General features: G+C 35.8%; 1 protein-coding gene across 3 annotated transcripts; it reads right to left on the bottom strand.

Annotated features, from left to right (window-relative positions):
- Positions 1-3,570: 3,570 nt before the first annotated feature.
- On the bottom strand, positions 3,571-23,344 carry LOC104899423 (uncharacterized). 3 transcript variants are annotated; one of them, XM_010686609.4, is made up of 17 exons: positions 23,123-23,344; positions 22,886-22,994; positions 21,129-21,197; positions 20,846-21,055; positions 20,681-20,754; positions 18,920-19,022; positions 17,678-17,720; positions 11,414-11,476; positions 9,580-9,806; positions 9,211-9,331; positions 8,926-9,029; positions 6,116-6,229; positions 5,876-6,043; positions 5,623-5,766; positions 5,395-5,540; positions 4,429-4,598; positions 3,571-4,129 (listed from the first exon to the last, which is right to left on the bottom strand). In XM_010686609.4, exons 1-16 carry the CDS (start codon positions 23,184-23,186, stop codon positions 4,447-4,449), a joined length of 1,911 nt encoding a protein of 636 aa, XP_010684911.2. In that variant the 5' UTR covers positions 23,187-23,344; the 3' UTR covers positions 3,571-4,129; positions 4,429-4,446. The 3 variants fall into 3 exon arrangements, with proteins under 3 accessions (XP_010684911.2, XP_010684912.2, XP_048503883.1); XM_010686610.4 differs by having other exon boundaries at positions 4,434-4,598; XM_048647926.1 differs by lacking the exons at positions 3,571-4,129; positions 5,395-5,540; positions 5,623-5,766 and having other exon boundaries at positions 4,440-4,598.
- Between the last annotated feature and the right edge of the window lie 2,221 nt (positions 23,345-25,565).

The following is a 25,565-nucleotide window of genomic DNA, read 5'->3' as shown; positions in this document are numbered from 1 at the left end:
CGTACACGCAATGGGTGGTGGAGCGAGAGCAAATTTTATGCTATACTTTTTGTACATCAAAAATCTATCTTGTACATCTATAATCTATATTTGCACATCCTTTATGGTTTTTGCGCCTTACATGAATTACAACCAAAAAATTATGCAGTACATCCATATTATATTTTTTACGTTCAAAAACTATATTTGCATATCCATAATGGTTTTTGCCTCTTAAATTCATTAGTATATCCGTATTATATTTTGTACATCTATGATTTCCTGTACATCCAAAAAGTACATTTTCACATCCATAATGGTTTTCCATCTATAATATTGTTGAACATCCAAAAATATATATTTGTACATTTAAAGATGCCAAAAATATAATGAAAGAAATTTTCTATACAAAAAAAAAACTGAGTAATCATGGTTTCTTTTCTTCTGAAAATATGAGCCACCCTCTTTTGTTCGGCAGGGAACGGTTTGCTAATTAGTGATCTTTTTTCCTTTAGGCTTTGATTTGTATCAGAATAGTACTTTTATGTGAATATATTTCTGGACTGTCAGTACAATAATGGATTCATTGTACTCCTAGATTATTCTACTTCGTTTAGGTTTCTTCACATATAATTAAGTCGGATTGATTATACATCTTACCAAAAATTCCAAACAACCGAAGTTTGTTCTCTTTTGGTGCTAAAAGATTAAACTACCAAAAGTTTGATTGTCAACGGGTCTATCAAAGAGGTATCATCATGCATATAAAATGTAACTAACTAAATATAGAGAATAAGAGTCAAAAATTGGTAAACAGGGCGTGAATGACACACAGCCAAACAAGAATAAGAGATTAACTTGATGACAAAGCCAACCCAACCACCCATTCTTTTGGACAATACTTAAGAAAAAGTTTGTCCACTTTAACTTTTTGTTTAATCATGTTTCTTGTTAAGTTTTGCCATGCTAATTAAGACTATTATCTTCTGCTGTTATACTCGTACACTCATACTATTCAATTGATTGGGAATTATAATATGGATTACTGTACTATTATCTAGAACTTTACAGGCTGGAATCTGGATGATTAAGGGTGTTGGCACGGATCAAGCACAAAGGGGTATGACACGTATCCTCATAAAATTATCTACTTCCTCCGTCTCAATTTAGGGCCTGTTCTCTTCGACATAAAACAACTGAACTGAACTGAACTGATTTGAATTGAACTGGTTTGAATTGAACTGAACTGAACTGAATTGAACTGAACTGAATTGAACTGAATTGAACTGAACTGAACTGAACTGAATTGAACTGAACTGAATTGAACTGAATTGAACTGAACTGAAATGAATAGTGATATGTGAGAGTAAAAGTATTGTCAAGAGCTGAACTGAACTGATCTAAACTGAACTGAATTGAATTGAACTGAACTGAACTGAAAATAAGCTGGGGAGAACAGGCCCTTAGTTGTAAGTTGTGACACTTTCTATTTTAGAAAATTTTAATTTAGGTGTGACACTTTTATATTGGGAAATAACTTCTCTCTATCTCTCTCCTATCACATGAGACCCTTTTATTTTCTTTCTCTATCTCTCTCCTCTTCAAAAAATTACCTAGAAGTCCGTGATTTTAAAAGTGTCACAACTAAATTGAAACGGAGGAAGTACTAGTATTTTGACTCACATGATTTTTCGGGTGGGTCAGATACAATAAAACATAAATATGTTATTATTCATAAATTTTATAATTCACTTGTTACTTTCGTACCTTTTGTTCAGTGAAAAATTGACATCATAAGGTGATAAGTAAAAAACCTTAAAAGTTTAAGTTTGAAAAATAGTTTAAAAGGAATTGGGGTAAGAAAATATGTCATCAATAGTCTCGTATTGAAACTCTTTCTTTCATTGTGTAGACTGCAGGCAAGAATCCGACACATATTACAAACTTGTATAGTAAAAATTAATTGAAGGATATCTTTTGAAATAACTGTGAATACCAACTTTAAACTCCCACAAGTAAAGAGAGAAAGAACCCAAACTTTAACTCCTACTAGATGCGGGAAAGAAACCAATAATTAGTTACAATGCTCTAAAAAAGGAAAACAAATAAGGATTAATAATGACAAAACATAAATAATTATAGATAAAAAAATAGAGATATTTGGACATATTAGTTGAAAAGGATGGTAGAAAGAAATATTAAAGTTTTTTTTTAGGCAAAATGAGATAAGCACGACATTTATTCTTTCAAAAGTTCTTTATAACCCTTAGTTTAAGTGGCAAGATAGTAGTAAATTCATTAAAATAGCACCGTTCTAATAAAATTACTTTCTGCTTAACAAAATAGATATTAAACTTTGACTTTTACGCTTGTCTATATAGTACCTTGACCATTGATAACCTTAATTGTGTATTAGTAAAACTTATAAGAAGTTAATATTATGAAAGTAAACATTCAGACAGATCCAACAACATATCATATAGCAACGGTTAATTTTATCTAAAACCTAAAAAATGCATGGTCAAATGTAATAGGTGAATAGTGCATTTTTCAAAGTGTAATATCTATTTTGTTACGGAGGAAGTATCTTCTTTTCCTTAAATATTCTAAAATTTTTTAATATTAATTTCGTAAAAACTAATTAATGGGGTGTTGAGCTAGTAATATAATCATTTCCTTTACCAAAACATTCCCAACTTGGTCAGGGTTCCCATATTCAGTTTAGCTTTACTCATCACATCTCTATCAAATTTTTGAGCTCCATGCCTCCACATCTATGGTACCAGGAAAAGATAAATCATGTCTTGTTTTCTTGTGTTTGAAAAGATTGGCATCACCTAATTTGTCCATTAGGCGCAACCGTGCAAGTGTGCAATAAGCTGGACTAAGCAGTATACGTAACGAAATGGTATAAGCTACTCCACTCCATTTTTTTTTCCCAAAATAAATTTATTTTGAATTTTCATGCTTGCTGATCGCAACTTACACCCTTAAAATTTGATAATTTAAAAAGCACATTATTATTTTTGACAGGAAAAACACATTAATATTTGTTTGTCTATATTAGTAACAAAATATAATCAAAATGAAATAGGTAAAATTAAAGTACTACTATAAAACATCAAAGTATACGGTATCTTTTTTTTTTTAAGCCGCCACTAGAGACCCAATGGTAAGATGAAGGGCCTTGTCAGACCAAAACTTCATACCGTTCTCTCAAAATGTCCTTAGTGAAGATCAAACCCCCAACCTTGAAGTTGGAAGGTTCTTTCCTTACCAATACGCCAAACGCAACTTGTGGTAATAAAGTATACTATATACCTACATTGTTTAGTTACAATCACAGACTGACCATATCAGCCAGTAATCGGCCACCAGGTCGTCATGCAATGACGTCCCGACTCCCATGCCTATGTTTGCAAAATGCAGTCCAGGCATGGTCCATAGGCCACAGGGGCGCAACACCAGCTTTAATGGCTGACATTTGGTGCAAAATGGGGACACTACGAGTGAACAACTTGAAGAAAGTGGGCTTGTTAACAAAGCTACTTTTTCCCCGATACTGCTTTAGGTATAAAAGATCAAATCACATCGCCCAAAACTATTGCCATTGCCACTTAGTTTGTGAAATCACAGTCTCACAGTAATCCTTTTTCAAAAGTAAACTTAGCAGTCAATAATTAGCGATTGAGACTACATCATTACAATTAAAATCGAAACCGAAAGATAATCTAGCTATTTTTTGAGAGAAATATCAAACCTAGCCAACGTTTAATTTTGAAAGTTATGGTACAACAATTACTACCACCTTGTTTGGTAAAAAGGATTTGGAAGGAAAAGAAGGAAGTGAAAGGAAATTTGTTACTTTCCAATATTTGGTTCATTAAAAAAAAAAAATTAAGTGAAAGGAAATAGAAGGAATTGGAAGGAAAGACTCCTTAATAAAATTTCACTTTCCTTTCCTCCCCAAAGTGGGGGAATTTGGAAAGAAAGAGAAAATTTATACCAAACATGGAAAATTAAGGTTTTTTTTTCCTCTCTCTTCCATTCTTTTCTTTTCTCTTCCCTTCCTCTCTCTTCTCTTCCTTTCCTTTACTAAAAACGAACCAAACACACTGTACATTGCTCAATCCGTTTCTGCCTCGCGACCCTGCCACAGACAGAAAAAAACGAAGTTAAACCCCTTGATAATATATCCAAATAAAGTGCCAAATAAAGTGCCAAAGAAAACTTAGCACAATTTCAAGTTTTAGATGAATGCAGTCTATATCAAATGATTGGAGCCCCCTTCACCTCCAACCTCCACATGTTGGTTGCACTTTCTATTAAATGATGAAGTGACACTACAGGGAAAAATCCTATGGATGACATTCATGAAAGTAAAGAGAGAGAGAGAGAAAAAAAAGGCAAGTCTTCTTATGGCTATGATAGTAAGCTGTGATCGTACACCTTACACATGCCACTGCTCTATGGATCATCATCATATAGTGTCTCCTGGGAAGGCGAGGTTGAGATCAGCACTATCGGTTCACCATTGTGTTGAAATTCAGAAAGCTTCGAGACATGATCAGTCTGCGAGAGCTTTTGATTTCCCGTAAGATCAATACAATGAAGTTTCCCTGATTCAAAGAAGTTTTAAGTTCATATAAGAACTAAACCTAATACGAGCAGTTTAGTAAATAACTCATGCATGTTGAATAACTTTATAGAAAGCACTGGTACTTGCTACTTCTCTGTAGCAAGGGTAGCCTTTGCCATTTAATAACAGAAATTAGAACGTACGTAGGCCTAAAAGGAACTATTCCAAGGTAGTCACTTGATAAAGTTGCTGAGAATAGGCTGACGTGGAAGATCATAGCATAAAGGAATAAGGACTTTATGTAGAAATCATGTGTTACAGAAAAAAATAAAGATATTAATCATTTCCAAAACCAAAGATGATGCTGCCTTGAAAAAGAAAAAAAAAGATGCTGCAGCTATAGTTTGCAAAATGCAATTAAAGAGAGTACAAGATGTTTATTTAGTGCTATGTTACTCGGACTGAGGTACTCATATTAGACACGGTTGCTTGTCCACGAATTAGACTATTGTTTTAAGAAAATTTTCTTGACTTTTGGTCCAAAATAAAGTGTCAAGTGTCCATTTATGTCCGTGTCAAAGTGTTGAGGATCCGACACGGGTAACATAGATTTGGTGTGCTTCAACCAAATCGAGCAGCTATTAAATCTATTTTAGTGACGTCAGGGGGAACCATTCCAGGATGCTAGACATTTGCCGCCTGACACGGGTGAGGAAAAGTCAGGATCTAAGACTTTCTACAAGTATTTCTCCAAAATCTTACTGTCATCCTGACCCTGTGATTTTCCTCCAAGTAGTCTGATCTCTACTCGAGGGATATTCACTACTGATGCTTACCTTGAGAAACCTTAAGGGAAGAGCATATGATATTCAAGGATTCTGGGGGCATTAAATTGTATCCTGCTTGCACATCCACAAGTTCTGAAGCCCTAGAGATAAGTTCTTCCAGAAATTCCGCAGCTTGGATCCCGCCACGATTCTCACTGAAAAATTGTATATACTTCAATCTTCAAATTGCTAAAATTTTGTGGAAAAATGTTACAAAAGAAAAGATCCAAGAAGTACCTAATGTTAATGCTGATAAGCTTCACCACCTCTGGCATATGAATTCGAAGTTCTAAGAAACCAGACGAGCCTAGGCCAATGTCTCTTATATCGAGTGACCTTATAGACGTGTGCATAAAGTCTCCAAGTAATGGTGCTATTTGACTTTTAAAAAGGTGAACATCAATCAGCATTAACATACAAGCAACTAGTAAGATTAGGGGATAGATTTTAAGGAAAAGTATAAATATAGTACAATCAAATCACGACAAACCTTCCAAGATCATTATCTGCCAGGGAAAGAGATGTTAGGGGGCATTTTATTGCTAAAAGTACTTCCAGTAGTTCAGTTACTCCAGTACTGGACAGCTTACAGTTCTTCAAATTAAGAGTAGTAAGGGAAAAGTGCTCAGAAGACTTCGCGATATAGGGTATTAAACACCTGCAATGTTCAAGAGTAATTTTATAAACTATAGCTGTTATCGAAACAAGCTGGTATAGTCAATAAACTCACTTGATTCCATCATCCTCAAAAGAATTGTCTGCTAAATCCAGGGTCTCCAAAACAGGCATATGGGTAAGAGCAGATCTAAGGTCTTCCATGTCACTTCTCTGCAAATTATTGCCCCTGAAATCAGAGATATATCTTCATTAAACAACTTCAACAAGTACCTTATGTAGAAAAGGGAGGCTGATATAAAAGATATAAGAACAGACGAAGATAGTTCTTCTATAATATCAACATTCTAACAAGCAAATAAATTTGACAAAGAAGCTACCATGCAGACAAAAACCTAATAGAGCTATAACAATATTCATAATCCGTCACTCAGATCTTTGCAAACATGAAGTTTATGAAAGTAATTAAAATAGCCGATTGACATTTTACACTAGCTCAGAGCCTCAGAATGCAACTTCACTATAGAAGTTTCACATAGGGACTCAAAAGCTTCTTTTTCCTCCACTGAATCAAAGCTAAGAAATCTAATTACGATTATACTTCTTTCAACTTTTTGGTAAGCTACTTTTGCATGATGATATCAGCAAAATTGCAGCTTCTAAGAGAGAATTTGTAATCAAGTAAAAACTATGTCATTAGTTAGTTTCTTGTCAAATAATTTCATGTTTAGCATTGTTACTCTAGTCCAGAAAAAACGTTAAATCATAATAGAACTTCTATATCGATGAGAATCCCTCCAACAGCCAATTAGTGAAATGAGATTCTAAAATGTTCCCCACAGGTTTTAACCAAAAATCCAGCGGACGACGATGACCAAGCTTCCAGCACCCCCATGCCATGCGCCCAACACTCTAAGGCAAGGCCTCATGCTCCCGCGCATGAGCCACACCTTAGACCTTGCAACTCAGTCAACCCCCATCATAGGCCATCCTCTTAGGATATATCCAGGACCACACTCAATGTGCCTCACGACGCACACTCCACCTTGACTCAACCAAGGTAGATCTTGGTGCTTATCTTTTTCCAGATTTGGGGTGTAAGTTTCAACAACACTTTGTCCCCAACACTAAATTCCAAAGGCCTCCTACCTTTGTCCGCATACTTCTTCATGCGGCGGGCTGCCTTCTCAAGGCTATCCCTTGCCTCTTCCATCAACTCTTGATGGCTGCTAGCAAAGCGATGTGCGGCTGGACAACCCACAACTTTGCTCTGCTTTATTATCTCATGTGCGGTTAGAGGCTGCCACCCCATTGCCAACTCAAAAGGACTAACCCCGTAGATGAACTCTTATGCAAGTTATAACAAAACTGAGCAATATCTAAGAGTTCTAACCAATTTTCCTACGAAGCTGTCACATAATACCGCAAGTACTCTTCCAACAAGGCATTAATACGCTCCGTTTGACCATCCGTTTTGAGGATGATTCGAAGTTGAGAATTTCAGTTAGGAGCCCATCATGTTCAATAGCGCCACCCAAAACCTTCCGGTGAACCTGGTGTCTCGATCGCTAACGATGTCACTTGGAAGTCCGAAGTACTTCACCACATAGCCTAGGAAAAGCTTCGCTGCCTCCTCGGCCGAACATGCATTAGGAGCTGGAATAAACACAACATACTTCGAGGAACGATCTACCACAACCATGATCGATCGCTGTCCATTCACTTCGAGGAAACCAGATATGAAATCCATAGAAACCGACACCATGGTTTCTCCGCAACAGATAAAGGTTGCAAAAGACCCGCCTCCTTGCGTTTCTCAGTTTTATCCAACTGACATACATGGCAGGACTACACATAAGCCTCCACTTCCCATCACATCATTTTATGTGCAAATTTGAAGCTAAAAGAGGCTACCTCTCTACCAAAATGGTTAGATGGGAATTGAAGCAAATTGGAGTAGAAAAAGCAGCAGATTGAGCTAGATAGAACCGTTTGAAAAAAACATTGAATTTGGAGAGAGAGAGAGGAAGGTGGGGGGGGGGGGAGACATGTATAATGGATAAATCCGTCCCTTGAGTATATTGTTCATGTTTCATCTCATTCCCTGTCCAAGTATGATCTTACATCTTGCAAAGCCAGTCGAGGTCAAACCCAAATCTCAATAGAATTAAATTATAACATGGAATATAGTGAATGGAAAGAATGGAGATTGCCAAATTCTCAACCTTCCTTGATACCAATAAGCCATAATCATTTAAAAACTAACAAAATAGGCAAAAAGATGGGATGTGTAATCCAAGTCCTGGGTTAGCAAGAATCTAACCAATTGTTGGACCTACATAAGTATATTGAGCCCACAGCACATGTAACTATATACACCCATATCTCGTAAGAAGGCACTCTTTAACTATTTGGGAATTGCCCCTCTCCGTTCCCTCAAATCAAATTTATATATAAAATGCGATATTTAAAATTGATAGAAATGCAGTCTCACAAGTGGCAATGCCATATATAATGTCGACTATGACAAAGCCCAGAAAATGGTTTAAACTAATTTTAATCCGTCATATAGTTATCCCTCTACATTTTTTCGTTTGCCTGTTTTGAGTGTGCATGTTTGCCAATGCACTTCTTTGACCCTATGTTTTTATTTATTTATTTCATATTAGTAAAAACTATAACGATTCAATATTAATAAAGTACTCATTGAGACGAATTAAACAAGACCCCATATAACATTATTTTTTCTTATATATTGAGAAGAGTATAGAAGATTATCTCTAATTACAAATAGTGAATTCCAAGTGAGCAAACTAAAAAAATACAAAGTGAGTATTGCATAATCAATTGTATCACATCATATCCAAGCACCTTACACATTACTAAATATGCCTAAGAATTTATAGCACAGTGCTGCATTATTACCTTAGATTAAGCACACGTAATGACTGCAAAGACTTGGTTGTGTTGTAAGACGACAAGGCTTGATGGGAAGAGTTACAATGAAAATCAGAAAGCCAACCTGATATCTGCAGTAATTTTATTTTTTCCAAAAAAAGAATTTCAATTACATATAAAAATCAACTTCACAGCAAAGAGAGCATTGATTTAATCGTAAGATGTTCCCAAAACTAGGTACTTCTGGAGTTCTGGTTAAGAAGCACAGATGAATCTAAATATTGAGAATGGCAAAACCGCAAAAGTTCTCACATTATTATCTGACAACTCAAGGGTGGAAAGAGCAGATGAAGCATCGAGAAGCGCCATAAGAGTCAATTTTGCAAAATTTCTCCCAATATGGTCTTCACAAAAGCTTAATGACTCCAGTGATCTGCTAGACAAGGAGCCAGACAAAGAGCAAATTTCATACAAGAGGAAGGAAAATTGAGAAGTAACAGCATGTAATCAATATTCATTGGCTCATGCTTGCTAATTCCTATTAAAATGAAATTGCGGTACACATCTGGATCTCTTTGAAGACAACAAATACTACTCCAACCTTAAACAACTAACTTCAAGACCCCATTTGCAATGTAACTGCAAATAGCCATTATGACCTCAATAAGGTAAAGAAAATACCTTGAAGAAAGAAAGGAAACGAGCTTTAGCGGCAAAGAAGTTGGATTTGCTTCTAAAACTCTTGACGCTTTCACGGAAAAGTTCTTCACCTTATGTGCTTGTGTACCTTCCATATCCAGTGCACAACAAATAGCCTCCAAAAAAGCCAATGAAATTTTGCAGTTTACAAATTCCAGAGATGTTATTGTTTCTCTGTTCTGGTTCAGTATCAAGCATAAACCATCAAGCTGCAACAGCACATGACATACTCTTAGAAAGCACATGGGTCATTTCATTTACATTAGAAGTACAAAAGCCACTATCAGTCAAATAGTGGCACTTCCATGCACACTTCTCTTTATCTATTTTGCTATGTGAAACGGATCCATCTCTTGATCATCTGTCTTTTGACTGGGTAGTGCAATGGAGATTAGAGGAATCAAATTATTTATCAAACAGCATAACACAATCATCGAATTCCACAAGAAGCATAAATCTCTCTAATGATCCAGGATTTATTTTGAGCTTCCTAGATAAATATCTAGATCTGGAAGTTACTACTTACAAGACCAAAAGAAGAAGAAAAGAAAAGGCCTTCTAAAAGCACATTGAGAAATTGCAGAAAAATGGTCCATGAACAAATGTTCATAGTGATCTATCAAGTGATAACAGCACATGAAACCTTTCTTTGTAACTGCAATAGTGCAGAATCTACATATACACACTCAACCAATCTCGGAATTGTTGAAAGTAAAGACAAGTACCAAGGCAAATGAGCATTCTTTAGCAAGTACAGGAACTTCTTCCGAAGTTCTCAAAGGAGCCTAAAGTTGCATAACTCTCAAGGAAACTCTCTGAATAAAATTACAATTTTGAGAAAGGCAGTACATACTCCATAATATAGGCTGTAATAGTGTAGACATACGTATTAGGCCCCTGTATTCCTCTTTTACCATCTTCTTTTTACCCACTCAAAAACAAATAAGTACACACGCCCAGGGAAAAAAAACGCGCTCGCGCTCGCGTTCGCGGGAACGGTCGCGTTGTCGCGGGAACGGCTTGTAACGGCGAAATAGAACGTTTCGCGGTCGACGCGGCGTGAATTTTTTCAAAAAATTCACATGAATATTTTTTAACCTTATTTGCATTTTTTTAGTTTATGAAGCATTATTAGAACATAATATAATCAAATCTAATAGAATATCATGTATCCTCAACTATATAATTAAATCATTAAAAAAATTTGGCCAATGTTTGAAAAGAACGGATGTAACGGGGATAAAATCGTTCTAACGCGGCGAGTTCGCGTTACGGAACGGACAACGCGGCGAGAAGTACGTGAATTTAATTATGGCGTTCCGTAACGGGATTTCGCGGAACGGCAAATCCAAAATCCGTTACAAAACGGCCGTTCTGTAACGGAACGGGAGAGTTTTAATTCCATGCACACGCCATTATGACCTCAATTAATTAAATATCCTCAAAATAGGGACAGAAACTCCCAATACTGTATTCTATACTTGCAAAGTTGCACAATTCAGATTCCACATTCCAATGGGGGAATTTGTCCCAATAAATTATACTTCCTCCGTTTCATAATACTCACTACACTTTCCATTATAGGAAGTTTCACATTACTTGCTACACTTCCGTTTTGGGCAATAAACTCTCTCTACCTCTCTCCTCTCACATGGGTCCCTTTTCTTTTTACTCTATACCTCTCTCTTCTCCAAAAATTGCCTAGGAGTCCGTAAATTGAGAAGTGTAGCAAGTAAAATGAAACGGAGGAAGTAAGAGTAATTGCAATTTTGTCCAGCAGACCAGTATGGAGTTACTTAAAGATAAAGGGACTTACGTGCTTGTCGGAGGAAATCCTCCTGAGAAGTAAATCTTGCAACTTGCTGTTTGCTAACAAAAGCTGAAACAGATTATAATGATCAGTAAGTGATATGAAGAAATCAAATAATTGATGGCCACAAAAAAACTTCTCAAAGACTCAAGCCCCCTACTAACCCTTAAAATAAACTTAGAGAAAGAAAATTGAATAATAGAGCATGAAACTTGTGTTAGTTTCCAAATATTAGCATTAATTTCCTATCTTTGCTAGGTAAATTAATAAGAAATCTAATCTTCGTTATAAGAAAAAATGTCTCCATAATTATCAACACAGAAGAATAAGGACAAGTTGTCCTCAAACATAATCAGAAAACAAAATACAAATTAGCCCAATGCCTCTGAAAGTCTGAATAACCCCAACAGTATACTCAAAAGCATGCCTTAGCTCACATGGACACTACACACTAGATTAGTTACTTAATTCGACAACAAATCATGAGACAACCATTCCTAAGAAAAGACAGGCCTTCCGTGCCAGTAAGACACTACACATAATTGCCATTGCAGCGTTACACCTAACAAATATTTTCTCCTCCACACTTACAAACCCCGCAGAGTGAACGTGCAGCAGTTCCATCATATTCAAAGAACAATCCAGACTCTCCGCTTGAAGCAAAGAACCTATTCAATATATAAAATGCCATGTCATAGCGAGGATAACATGTGAACAAGAGCCATTGTTATCCATTTAGGCCCCACTTATTCATCGAGGGCAAGCAAGGGAAAAGACCCAAAGGAGAGAACCAGAGAAGTGAGCACAACAAAGCCATAAGCACACTAATGCCTCATACATGGAACCCAAAAACCATATTATTTGCCCATCAATAGCCAACATATGGAGAGGTTAAGGTTAAGTATTATTACTCACTTACATACATCTTCTAGAAAGACCATACTCTATCCTTCTTTCAAAACTAACTAAGCCATTGGGGGTTCCCAAAATACCAACCTAAGTTTAGCTTATTTGTGTGCTTCAAGGAATTATATACCACATTGAGACGATTCCACTAGTCTTCCCACATGAATACAAATGCACGATATCGCAATGGTGTCTGATACGGAACACAACCCTCGGCTGCAAAGCCAGACTACGAGAGCAAAAAATTGACAGCAATTTTTTTTGTGATTTAAAACTAAACTTAGATACGTATAATGCTTGGAATTCAACAATGAAGAATGAAACAGAAATCAAGATATTTTAAGCCATCTCTAGTGAAGATTCACTCCATTTGTTTTAATAGTAAAGGTAACAAACACCTTTTCTGGAAAACCTTCTTTACAAAGTAAAGCAAGTTGCAAATTCACATGTCCTTTGCTTTCAGGAACATGAGATAGATGTTGGAAGCGAGGTGGGTTCACACACAATAATTTCACTCAATAAAATAGAGAGGAAAAACAAAGGCACTCAATATATAATCTCTCAATGTGTGTGTTACAAAAATGAATTACATATTTTGTTTATATAATGCTATTGTAAACTAATAAAAGGAGAAATTCACAAGAGAAGGCCCAACTATTACCCATTTTCTTTTATAAGTCCCAACTATGAATTATTCCCAGCAGGTCCCAAATTTACATATTGTGATTTTTATAAGTCTCGAATTACTTATAAAAGGTTTAAAAGGTAAGATTTTTAAACGTTGGCCCCATTTGATCGGTCTTTGTCACTTCCTGAAAGTGTTCGAAGATGACAAACATTTAAAAATCTTACCTTCTAAACCGGTTATAAATAACTCAGGACCTATGAAAATCACTAAGATAGTAAACTTAGGACCTTTAGGGAATAATTTATAGTTGAGACTTATAAAAGAAAATGGGTAAAAGTTGGACACTCTCTTGTGAATTTAATGATATTTTCCTAATACTTCTCTCATTCTCACATATTAATAGCTTTCCTTGATTTTATCCTTATCATACATCATATTATCAAGTTTATCTAATTTTAACACTCCCCCTCAAACTTCACTTGCTCACTTTCCCAATTAACTTCCGCATCCTATTAAAATTTTCAAACTTCAGCAATTTTGTAAAGATGTCGGCAATTTGATACAAGGACTTTACAAATTTTCAACTCAATTTCTCTGTGTTCGATGCATTATCGTATGAAATGAAACCTTGTGTCAATATGTTTGCTTCGATCATGAAAGACTGGATTTTTCGCTAGAGCTAAAGCTGATCTGTTATCAGTCATGATCTCAGTGGGCTTGTGGCAACTGAAGTTTTTTCAATAGTCTTCTTAACCGGATGGAATGACATGCACATGAAGCTGTAGCTATATATTCTGATTCACATGTTGATAATGTGACAATCGGTTGTTTCTTTGAGCTCCAAGAAACAACATTGTTTCCTAGTAGAAATACAAAACTAGTTGGACTCTTTTGGTCGTCAATATCCAGCGAAATCACTATCACAATATCCCTTGAGCTTGGAATCTTGTGAAGTGCAATATAACAATCCATGATCTAATGTACCTTTTAAGTATCGAAGAATTCTCTTTGCTACCTTCAAATGGGAACTCGATGGGTTCTCCATGAAACAACTAACCAACCCTACTGCAAATAGAATATCTGGTCGAGTACATGTTAGATATCGCAAACTTCCCACCAAACTCTTAAAAAGAGTTGGATTCACCTTTTCTCCGTAAGGATCATTCTTTGACAACTTCATCCCACACTCCATTGGGGTGTTCACATGGTTGACATTTAGCATGTTAAACTTTTTCAATACTTCTTTTGTGTATGCTTCTTGTGAAATGAAGATTCCATCATCACTTTGTATAACTTCAATGCAAAAATAATAGGACATTAGTCCCATATATGTCATTTCAAATTCATGTCTCATGCTTTTCTTGAATTCATTAAACATTTCAATGCTGCTTCCTTTGAATATAAGGTCATCCACATAGATGCAAACATAAAAAACTTCATTGGTTTTCTTCTTCACATAAAGTGCGTACTCATGAATGCACCTTGAAAATCCATTTTCTTGCAAGTATTTATCAAGTCGACTATTCCATGCTCGAGGTGCTTGTTTCAACCCATATAAAGCTTTTTTCAGTCTATGTATATTACTTTCTTGTCCTCAGCTGCCAACATAGCCTTCTGGTTGCTCAATGTAAACCTTCTTCTAGAATTCCTTTTACGAAAACAAACTTTACGTCCATTTGATGAATATTCCATTGAAATTGCACAAGAGCGCAACTACCTGCTTTTGCGTGTAACCTTTAGCAACAAACAAGTCTTGCTTTGTATCTTTCAACATCACGATTGTCATTCCTCTTAATTTTGAATACCCATTTGACTCTTATTGCCTTCTTATCTTTCGAAAGTTTTGTCAATTCCCAAGTATGATTATTCTCAATGGCATAAATCTCTGCATTAATTGCTTGAATCCATTCTTTTTGTTCTTTTACTTCATCAAAGTTCATTGGTTCAGTATTAGTGAACAAGCAAAATAACGAAGCATTATCTTCCATCCTTTCTGTCACTTCATAAAGATCATAAAGACTTCTATATCGCTTTGGTCCTTAACTCGAACTAGATGAATCTCCACTCGAATGTGATGATGGCATGTGAGGAGATTGTGTTGGAGTAGTGGGAGGAGTCTCGGGAACGTGATGCATCAAACTTTCATCTTTAAAATAAGGAAGAAAATTATAAGATTCTTCATCTTCCGTACTCCAATCCCATATTGCTCTTCATCAAATTCTACGTCCCTACTAATTACTGACTTATTGGTGTTTATATTAAACAACTTGTAGCCCTTAGACTTTTCATCATATCCAATGAATAGTAATTTCTCACTTCGATCATCAAGTTTGAACCTGACTTGCTTGGGAACTTGTGCATAAGCAACGGAACCAAATATTCGAAGATGTGATACACTTGGCTTCCATCCACTCGAGGAGTCACATTCTTTAAGCTCTTTGTAGGGGAACAATTTGACAAGTAGACTGCACATGAAACAGCTTCTGCCTAAAATTTTTTAGGCATCTTCTTATTTTTCAGCATTGATCTAGCCATTTTGAGAATGGTTTTATTTTCCCTTTCTGCTACTCCATTTTGTTGTGGTGTTCTTGGAACAATGAGTGGTTTGCAAATTCCATGTTCCTTACAAAATTTATTGAATTCATTAGATGTGAATTCACCACCTCTATCTGTTCTTAGTGCTTTGATTTCATAACCACTTTCTTTTTCAACCATTGATTTGAACTTCTTGAAAGTGTCAAATGCTTCAGATTTATTCTTAAAGAAATAAACCCATGTTTTTGTGGTATAATCATCAATAAATAGAATAAAATCTGAACTTTTACCAAGTGATGGAGGTTTGATAGGTCCACATATATCTGAGTGAACCAGTTCAAGTGGTTTTACAAGAATTAGCTTGTTTTGGAAAAGGTTTTCTCGAATAATTACCAAGTAAACATGCTTCACAAAGCTGATTAATGATCAATATGAGGTAATCCTCGTACCATTTTCTTGTGTCCCATCTTTTTAAGCCCTTCAAAATTAAGGTGACCAAATCTCATATGCCACTTCCAAGAAGGATCTTCAACACACGTCTTCAAACGCATTGGGGCAATTGTTTGTAGATTAATTAATTATAAAAATTCTATTTTTCATCATAGAAACTATAGCTATAAGGTTTAGAGTTTCTATCACGAAGCCACAACTCTTGTCCCTCCATTAAAATTTCGCATCCATTGACTTCTAAGAGTTACCCACACTCAAGATATTACTTCTTAAGTTTGAAATATAATAAACATCTGGAATTAATTTGTGACTTGAATCTTTTAATTCAATCATAATTGTAATTTTACCTTCAATTTTTACTTTTGAGCCATCTCCAAAAGTAATGTTACGAGTCATAGTTGTATCCAAATCAACAAATTTGCTTTTATCTCCTGTCATATGGTTACTCGCTCCATTGTCTAAATACCATGTACAATTATTATCTCTCTTGTCTTCTATTTTGAGATAACAACATGGTTGATTCTTGTGCGTCTTTTTTTTATCTTTAATAAGATTTGTTTCTTCTTGCACATTCTTAGAATAACATTCCCATGCAAAATGACCATATTTATCACACTTGTAACATTGAATATTGGCCTTATTATTATTTCTTTGGTATTGATTCATTCCTCTACCATGTCCACAACATTTGGTAGAATTTTCACCTCTAAAATAATTTTGGGAGTTTCGATCATCTCCCCCTCTTCCTTGACCACGACCACATCCTCGGTGTCTGTATCTACCACGTGATTGATACTTTTGTTTATCACATGTAACTCCTTTATTGTTAAAGGATATTCTAGCTCGCATTCGTTGCTCATGGGCTCGAAGAGACCCATTTAATTCATCGATTGTCATTGAATCCGAGTCCTTATTTGACTCTTCGATAGCAACAACTACATGGTTAAAATTACAATTAAGCAAACGCAATATTTTTTCTAATACGCGAGAATTTTCCATCGATTCTCCAAGCCTCTTCATTTGATTCACAACGTTTAAAACTCTTGTGAAATAATATGAGATGGATTCTTTCTCCTACATCTCAAGTTTTTCAAATTCTCCTCTTTGAGTTTGAAGTCAACCTTCTTTACTCTACTTACTCCATCAAAGGAGTTTTATAGAGTATCCCATGCTTGTTTCGAGCTAGTTGCATTAGCAACTTTCTCAAACATATCATCATCCAAACCTTGATGGATGACCGTAAGTGCATTCTGATCCTTTTTCCTCTCATTATCCAAAGCTTCTTTCTCCGTTTTGTTTGATTTAGCCTCATCTTCAGGTCCTGTATACCCTTTCTCAACAATCTCCCAGACACCTTGTGCTCCAAGAATTGTTTTCATACGTAGTGACCACTTGTCATAATTTTCTTTCGTAAGTTTAGGGTACTGGAAAGCTACGACATTATTTTTTGATGCCATATTTTATAAAATAGCTCTGATACCACTTCGTTGGAAGCAAGGTAGGCTCACACAATAATTTCACTCAATAAAATAGAGAGGAAAAACAAAGACCCTCAATATATAATATCTCAATGTGTGTGTTACAAAAACGAATTATATATTTCGTTTATATAATGCTATTGTAAACTAATAAAAGAATGATATTTCTAATACTTCTCTCATTCTTACATATTAATAGCTTTCCTTGATTTTCTCCTTACCATGCATCATATTATCAAGTTTATCTAATTTTAACAATAGACACCCACTTACACAAGTTTCCTTATTGCAGAATACATTCTGAAGTCTCAAAGCCCTGCAGTAACAAGAAGATAATATAAACCGACAATAATCCCATGATAGCTTAAACTACAAAATTGCAACTAACTAAACACGCAGATCTTACCAATAATAAAGGAAAATAGAAACAAGGTTATCATTAGCTTCATGCAAAGAAAGCCTCAATTAAAAAAACGGTTATTTCACCAAATACCCCTGATAATAAAATTTATTCACCAAATACCCCCACTTTTTTCAAAATTCACCAGATGCCCCCGACCTTGAAAAAAATTACCCAAAATGCGCTTTTGGCTAACGAATGTTAGTGCTCTGTTAACTAATTAACCCTAAAAAAACCCTAAATAAACCTAAGTAAACCCTAAAACCCAAACTCTCTTCTCCCTAATCCATCCCTAGCCCCACTCCCCAACCCTAAACCCACCAGCCCCACCACCCAACCCCAACTCTAGACCCACCAAGTCACCAACCCCTAGGCAGATCGCCCTCCCCGGCGACCCCCTCCCCTCGACCTCCCTCGTGCCTCCTCCTCCCCCTCCCCCTCCCTCCCTCGCGCCTCCCCCTCCCTTGCAATCGTCAGTTCAACACCAGTTCGCGTCAGTTCAACACTAGACCCCCCTCTCCCGATCTCCCCGGCGCCTCCTCCTCCCTCACTCACTCGATCTCGTCAATTCAACATCAGTTTGCCGGCGAATTTCTTCTACTTTTCAGTTTGCCCCGGATTTGATGCGGGCTCGGGTAGTGGGCTCGGGATTCGAAGGGGGGAGGCGTGGTTGCGGCTGCGTGGAGGGGGCTGTTTGAGGATGGTGGGGACTGGGGGCTGGGGTTATTGTGGGGGGGGGCTGGTGGGTTAGGGGGGAGAGGGTTAGGGTTAGTTAGGGTTAATTAGGTTGAGTTAGGGCTAATTAGGTTGACTTGTAAACAAACGCTAACGGAGGACTAACGTCCGTCAACAAAAAGGAATTTGGTGAATTTTTTAAAAGGTCGGGATATCTGGTGAATTTTGAAAAAAGTGGGGGTATTTGGTGAATACTTATTTTTGTTGTTAACAAATAATTGCCTTATAATATAAGTTATCAAATCTTTTAACATGAAGAAAAGGAGATGAGAAAACAAGATTATGCATGTGTATTGTTGACCTTTCCTCTCTATGAAATTGTATTTTTTAAAGGGGGGGGGGGGGAGCAAGCATGGAATATACACATATAAGTATCTAACCTCACATAACATCCAAATTCTTGACAATGACTACGTAATCTGGAGTAATCATGCATTGAGTCATTAGCTAGTTCTTCATAACCAATTATTTTAATGAGTGCACCTGCAAAGTAATCACAAGCAGAAGTTGGCACAAGATAAGCATCTGAAAGAATAGTCAATTATATATAACACGACAACAAGAAGATATGCAGCAAGAAAAAGAACACATGAAAGCTGGAAAAATCTTGACACCGAGAAAACCTGTCATATACTTCCTCCCTTTCAAAATAGATGACACGGTTTGACTTTTGCACTATTCACACACTCATCTTTGACCGTGTTCTGTGATTTTTACGTAAGGAAAATGTAGTCATGTGGGATCTTGTTAGACTCGTCTCGATAACTTTTTATAATTTTGACGTAGGGAATTAGAAATATTAATAGTTAAAGTTACCCGTTGGCAAGCGTGCCAGTAAAAGTGTGCCAACTATTTTGAAACAGAGGAAGTACTTTATAATGCCAAAGAAAGAAAAGTAATAGAAGTAACAAAAGTACATAACATAACCATCCGGACTTTTTATAATTTTGACATATACTTTAGAATAACAACTTTTTATAATTTTGACAGGTAGGGAATTAGAAATATTAATAGTTAAAGTTGCCACTTGGTAAGCGTGTCCGGAAAAGTGTGTCAAGTATTTTGGAACAGAGAAGTACTTCATAATGCCAAAGAAAGAAAAGTAATAGAAGTACATAACATAACCATCTGGACTCCCATTTTTACATCCAAGTGTAAAATCTTCAGGCCCATGAACAGTAAAAATCACATTAGGGTTCAAACATAAAGATCTGCGCATAGACTGCAGTTGAGAACAAGGCATCACAGCAACATCAAAGTCAGAGTTTGTGCTCAATGTATGTATAGTGATCACTGATTAATGGTCGATATGTAGATGTGAAAATCTAAGTATGGAAAATCATATGTTTGCAATATGATGTTGCAGTTTACATTGACTACTAAGACAATTACCTTGGATGCCATATACTATTTAGAAACTTCATTTTGCATTTGTACAGCCAAACACTTAAGTTTAAAAAAGAGGCATCTCATGTAATAAAATATAATATACAATAGCAGTCTGTATAATAGTAAATTACCCAACCAGACATTTCTTCACTATATGATAGCTTTACAGCTGGAGTACTATGTATAGTTTCCACTTTCCAGGCACTACATAGCTGTAGCTTTTAAGTTAAAGCCTAACCAAGAATTAAGTGATTCCACAATATATGAGCTCCTTGCTAAAGTAATTTTTCAATTTGAACTGAGTTTTGTACTTTCAACTACCTTTATCTATTCTTTAAACAATAAATTCAAAGTTTCAAACTTGTAGGACTCACAGCATAATCATCACTAAGCAAATTTTGAAGATCTTTTATACAGCATTAGTTACCCGTTCTATTATTATCATTATGCTCCTTTATACGATTGAAAGGAACTCCTTAACACACAAGACCATGATAAAGCAAGATAAAATAGATAAGGATGATTTCAGACAACAGAGCTGAAATGGCAAAACAGGAGCATGACATCCACTTTGACAAGTAGTGACTGGAGCGTCCATTGAAAAAAGTATCAAACAATGTTATGGCAGATGAATTAGCAACATATATCAGAGGTTGATATCAATATTCGACTTGAACAATGATTCTAATAAGGACAAGCGAAAACATGTAAACTTGAGACCCAATTGAAGCTTGAAAAAAGCACCAAGCTACCTGGGATATGAACTTCCCCAACACACCCATCAAAAGAAGGTAACATAGCTCTCTCTGCAGCTGCATCAAAGCAACTGACATTTGTGTGAAAAGCCTGAAATCAAATCATGATCAGATGAAAAAATGATTCAGAAAAGCAAATTCTTGATATTTGGTCTCACATACTTCTGTAAATGCATTTCCCAATACTTCTGTTGCCAGTCACATACTGCTTCACATTCCAGCACAGTTTTCGAATACTTCTGTTGCCAGTCACATGTTGCTTCACATTCCAACACACTTTTCCATGACAATAGGTTCACTTGGGAATTCTTCACAGCTTCAGGCCAACGCGAATGATATAACACCTTCCATGCGATGTCAAACTTGCCATATCTGAGACAACATATTGCATATTAGTCTACCTTCCCAAGAAAAAAGACAATATGTCAGTGAATAAGACTCTGACCTCACACGTTTCCTACCATTCCCAGAGCAATCATAGTCAAGGTCGAAATCAGTCTGGTACTCGGAAGGCCTGCAAGGATGAGTAGACAAAACAAAAATAAACAATTAGAGCTCATGGGAAAATTTCGAACCCTTCATACTCAGATTTTAAAAAGTGACACCCAATACACATACGCAAACAGGTATCCCCTTGTCTGCACTTATAAGTTATAAGACAAGTTTACTCACATGGGAAAAATGAATCATGATCTAGATAAAATAGTTTGGTGAGAAATTCAACATCACTAGTTGTGAAACTGCGAAAGTGGAAAGTTAGAAGATAAGCTGAAAAGATGTTTATATAAATAAGTTAGGCTTGTGAATGAGAGCTGATCTTGTTTGGATAAAAAACATGACTAATTCAGCAGTATTTTATTTCGAAATGAAGCTTAAGTTGGTTCTACAACACTATGATTATATTTAGCAAGGTTGAGCACCAGTGCACCAAAATTGAAGATTTGGCTTAAAAAGGCTGCACCCCACACCCTTCCTACTGTTGTGAAAACTTTTCCAAATTAACCCCTAGTAAAAATTATCCACATAGAACCCATTATGATGGTTTGGGCATGTCAAATGTCAACTAGAAACTGAATGTTGGGGTGGTAAAAATTTGGATACTAGAGATTGTAGAAGAAGCCAAGAAAAAAGAGAATGGTGGCAAAGCATCCAAGTGAATGACCACTGGAGATAAAATCTTGCCTCCTGCAACCGACCCCATCTTATTGAGATTAAGGTTCTAACATTTCTGTTGTTGTTATCGTAAGATTACTCGCAAAAAGAAAAACCCTAAAAAACAAAAACTAGATATAAAAAATTGAACAAGTGTATCATTTTATAAATCTAGGGGTGTGCTATATACAGCAAAAAAAAGGCTAAATACAGCAAAACATCTTAAAAGACTAACCTACCCTTTGGGGGTCATCTATGACAAATGACCCCCTTTAGAGGGGTCATCTACGACAAATGACCCCCTTTTGGGGGGTCATCTATGAAAAATGACCCCGTTTTGGAGGAGTCATCTATGACAAATGACCCCCTTATACGGGGGTCATCTATGGCAAATGACCACCCTATAGGGTGGTCACCTACGATAAATGACCACATTCCCGCCATACCCCCTACGCGTCAAACATATAATATAACCTAACACGAAAACTTTAGGCACCGGCTATTATGTTATGGGGATGCGATGGGCCCATTTCAGAATTTTTTCTAATCCTAACACATCCAACTTTATAAATAAATTTGACACGTTGGCTTGTGTGCATAAGTAGTTATAGTAACGTATTTTGCTGCATTGCTGCACCCCTGTGTACGAGATTTTTTTTTAATTAAAAAAAATTAAAATTAACCATGGTTAAGTTAAGCATAATTTTAGATGCTGTATTTAGCCTTTTTTTTTTGTTGTTGTATATAGCACTTATGTAAATCTATTTAGTTGATGCACAAGACTCAACATATAAGAAACTTAAATTCAAGAAGTATACTTCAATTTGTTAGTGCCGGATCGAGCCCAAGGTAATCTAAATATTCAAGCATCATAAAACATCAAATTAGCAGCTGATCAATGATTACAACAACATAACAACAGTGTTCATGGTCTCTTATTCTCTTCATACGCCAAAGAAAAAAAATTATTTGGGAAGAAATAATAATTTGACATAAACAAGTGGCCTTTTTCTTTTATTTTAGTTCAAGTAAAAAATAAAGAAAACTAACATTTGTAATTGCAATTTGTGGAGTGCTAAAGCAGGTAGCTGCTTCAGTAATCCATCAAACAGCTCAGTGGGGAGCTCATAAATCACCTGCACAATTCCATCATCATCACCTGCAATACCCATATAATAAAATTACACAGGAATTTCAAGAAATTATAAATAATCAGTTTTTGGTTTTAATTAGCAAAGGTTGGGTAAAAAAGATTTTTTTTTAAAAAAAAGGGAAAGTGAGGAATACCATAAAGAATGTGATTTTTGAGGGCCAGAAAGCAGAGGTTGAGCAAAGATGGAGTATTCGTCATATGTGCTGTGTTACGTAGGCGTCAGTCGCCGGAAAGCCCTAAGCTTTCAGGTGCATACTGCAGTTATGCACGGCCATTTATCAGATGAGGAGTGTAGGTTTGAAATAAGAAAACGGGGTGGTATGAGGTTGAAACTTCAAACTTGATATTTGTCTTCTGTTTAGATTTATCTTGGAATGAATTTATTGCTTTTATTTATATAAGTATGATGGATTTAGTATGAGTCATTTAAAAAACTAATATGAACCCGGTGCATACTAATTAGCATGCACCTGATCCATATCACGTGAGTTTAGGATAGTTATTGTTACGCTTTTCAATTTTTGGCGCCTTTGGTTTTTATCTCTCCTCATATTTGTTCAGATATTCTCTCTCGTGTGATTTTCTCTCTCCTCATAACTTCTTCCCACTACTTCGTTCTCTGGTGTTACTGGAATTTCTCATACTCTTCTGATTTTTTCTCTCAATTAAAACTTCTTTGCCCTAACTTCTTCATTTTCTCTCTCTTCAAGTTCAGTTTCGTGTAATCTTTTCTGCCCTAACTTCTTCATTCTCGGTTGAATTTAGCAATGGGAAAGAAGATGATCGGTAATCGGAATTTTCCAAAACGTAGAGGTTTGCGTTCATCTCTTGGTGATCGTGTAAAGGATCCGGAGGTTACTGGTGTTACTGGAACTTCTCATACTGATGGTAATTATGTTGTTGATTTTTGTTTTTACTTTAATTTCTTATAATTTTTGGAGTTTTGATGTTTTTTAGTTTGAATTACTCTTTGTTCATTCTTTGTGCGACTTTTATTGTTTGCATGATGAATTTATGTTGATTTTTGTTCGATTTTTGGAGTTCTGCGTTTTTTTAGGTTTATTTTTGAATTAATATTTTGTAATTGTGTTATTCCTGTGATGATATAGTATATTTTAACATACACTATAGTGTATGTTAAAATGATATAGTGTGTTTTTGGATAGTGTATATTGATATGATATAGTGTGTTTTGATTATAGTGTATTTTCAGATGATATAGTGTATGTTAAAATGATATAGTGTATTTTGTGATGATATATTGTATTTTGAAATGATGGTGTTGCTGTGATAGTTCTTTGACAATGTTTTGGATGATAGTGTATATTGACATCATATAGTGTGTTTGGATATGATATAGTGTATGTTAAAATGATATAGTGTGTTTTTGGATAGTGTATATTGATATGATATAGTGTGCTTTGACATTATAGTGTATTTTAAGATGATATAGTGTATGTTAAAATGATATAGTGTATTTTGTGATGATATAGTGTATGTTAAAATGATATAGTGTCTTTTTACATGATATTATGTTAGTGTTGTGTTAGTGTTTTTGGCTATGATAGAGTATATTTTGACATTATATAGTGTGTTATTTTAGGCTGATATAGTGTATGTTTCTTGCAGAGCACGTTGGACAGCAGGATGGAAGAAGTGATGCTTCTAATCCTGGTGTTAGTGAAGGAATTCATTCTGGTAAAGTTTCTGGTAATGAAGGAACTGATGCTGGTAAAGCTGTTGTAACAAAAGAACTAGCAAAAAGCAAGAAGAGGGTAAAAGGTGTAGCTCTGAAGGATACCCTGCAAGCTCTGAAGAAGAGGAAAATATCCACTGATGCTCAAGAAAAGACGGTAAACCCGTTCAAAACTAATTGTTGTGGTAAAAGGCTTTGTGAGTTGCATGGAGCTTTTAGTTTTAAGCAGAAAAAAGCTGTTACTGAAATTGGTTTTGGATCTTTGTTGGATTTAAAGATTTCCAGGACTAACAATGATTTGAGTGGATGGTTAGTGGAGAGGTTTGATGGTGGTTTTGGGATATGTTTAAGGTTGTTTATGGAAAAGAGTTCAGGGTGAACCAATTTGATGTGTATGATGTGCTTCAGTTCCCTCTGGTTGAAGAAGAGGATGTGATGGATGTGTCTAGGGGACCTAATGCGGAGAATCCGCATTTTGAGTTAAAAGCAAGTTGGAGGGAGTACCTTGGAGTTGATCGGGAGAAAGGTCAGATTCCTTTGAGTGCTGTTTATTCTGAGTTAAAGAAGTTAGTTGATGGTGGGGAGGTTTTTAAAAAGCTTTATGTGTTATTTGTCTTTTCTTCTTTTTTAGCTCCAGTTGCAAATAACACACTAGATTTGAGGCTTGTTCTTGCTGTAAATGAGGTTTGGAGAATTCCTCGTTTCATTTGGTATAAATATATTTTAGGTATATGTATGCAAATGTTTTGTTCAAGAATTCACTATCGTCTAAAGGTGTTCGGGGGCATTATACTGGTTGTATAATTTGTTGCAGTTGATTTACTTCCATCACCTACAGATTGGTTATGGGATGCCTCCAACTCGACTGCCTTTGTTGGCTC

This window comes from Beta vulgaris, chromosome 7 (genome assembly GCF_026745355.1).
Source record: "Beta vulgaris subsp. vulgaris cultivar EL10 chromosome 7, EL10.2, whole genome shotgun sequence".
NCBI lineage: Eukaryota > Viridiplantae > Streptophyta > Magnoliopsida > Caryophyllales > Amaranthaceae > Beta > Beta vulgaris.
This window is presented reverse-complemented; position numbering and strand designations above follow the sequence as displayed.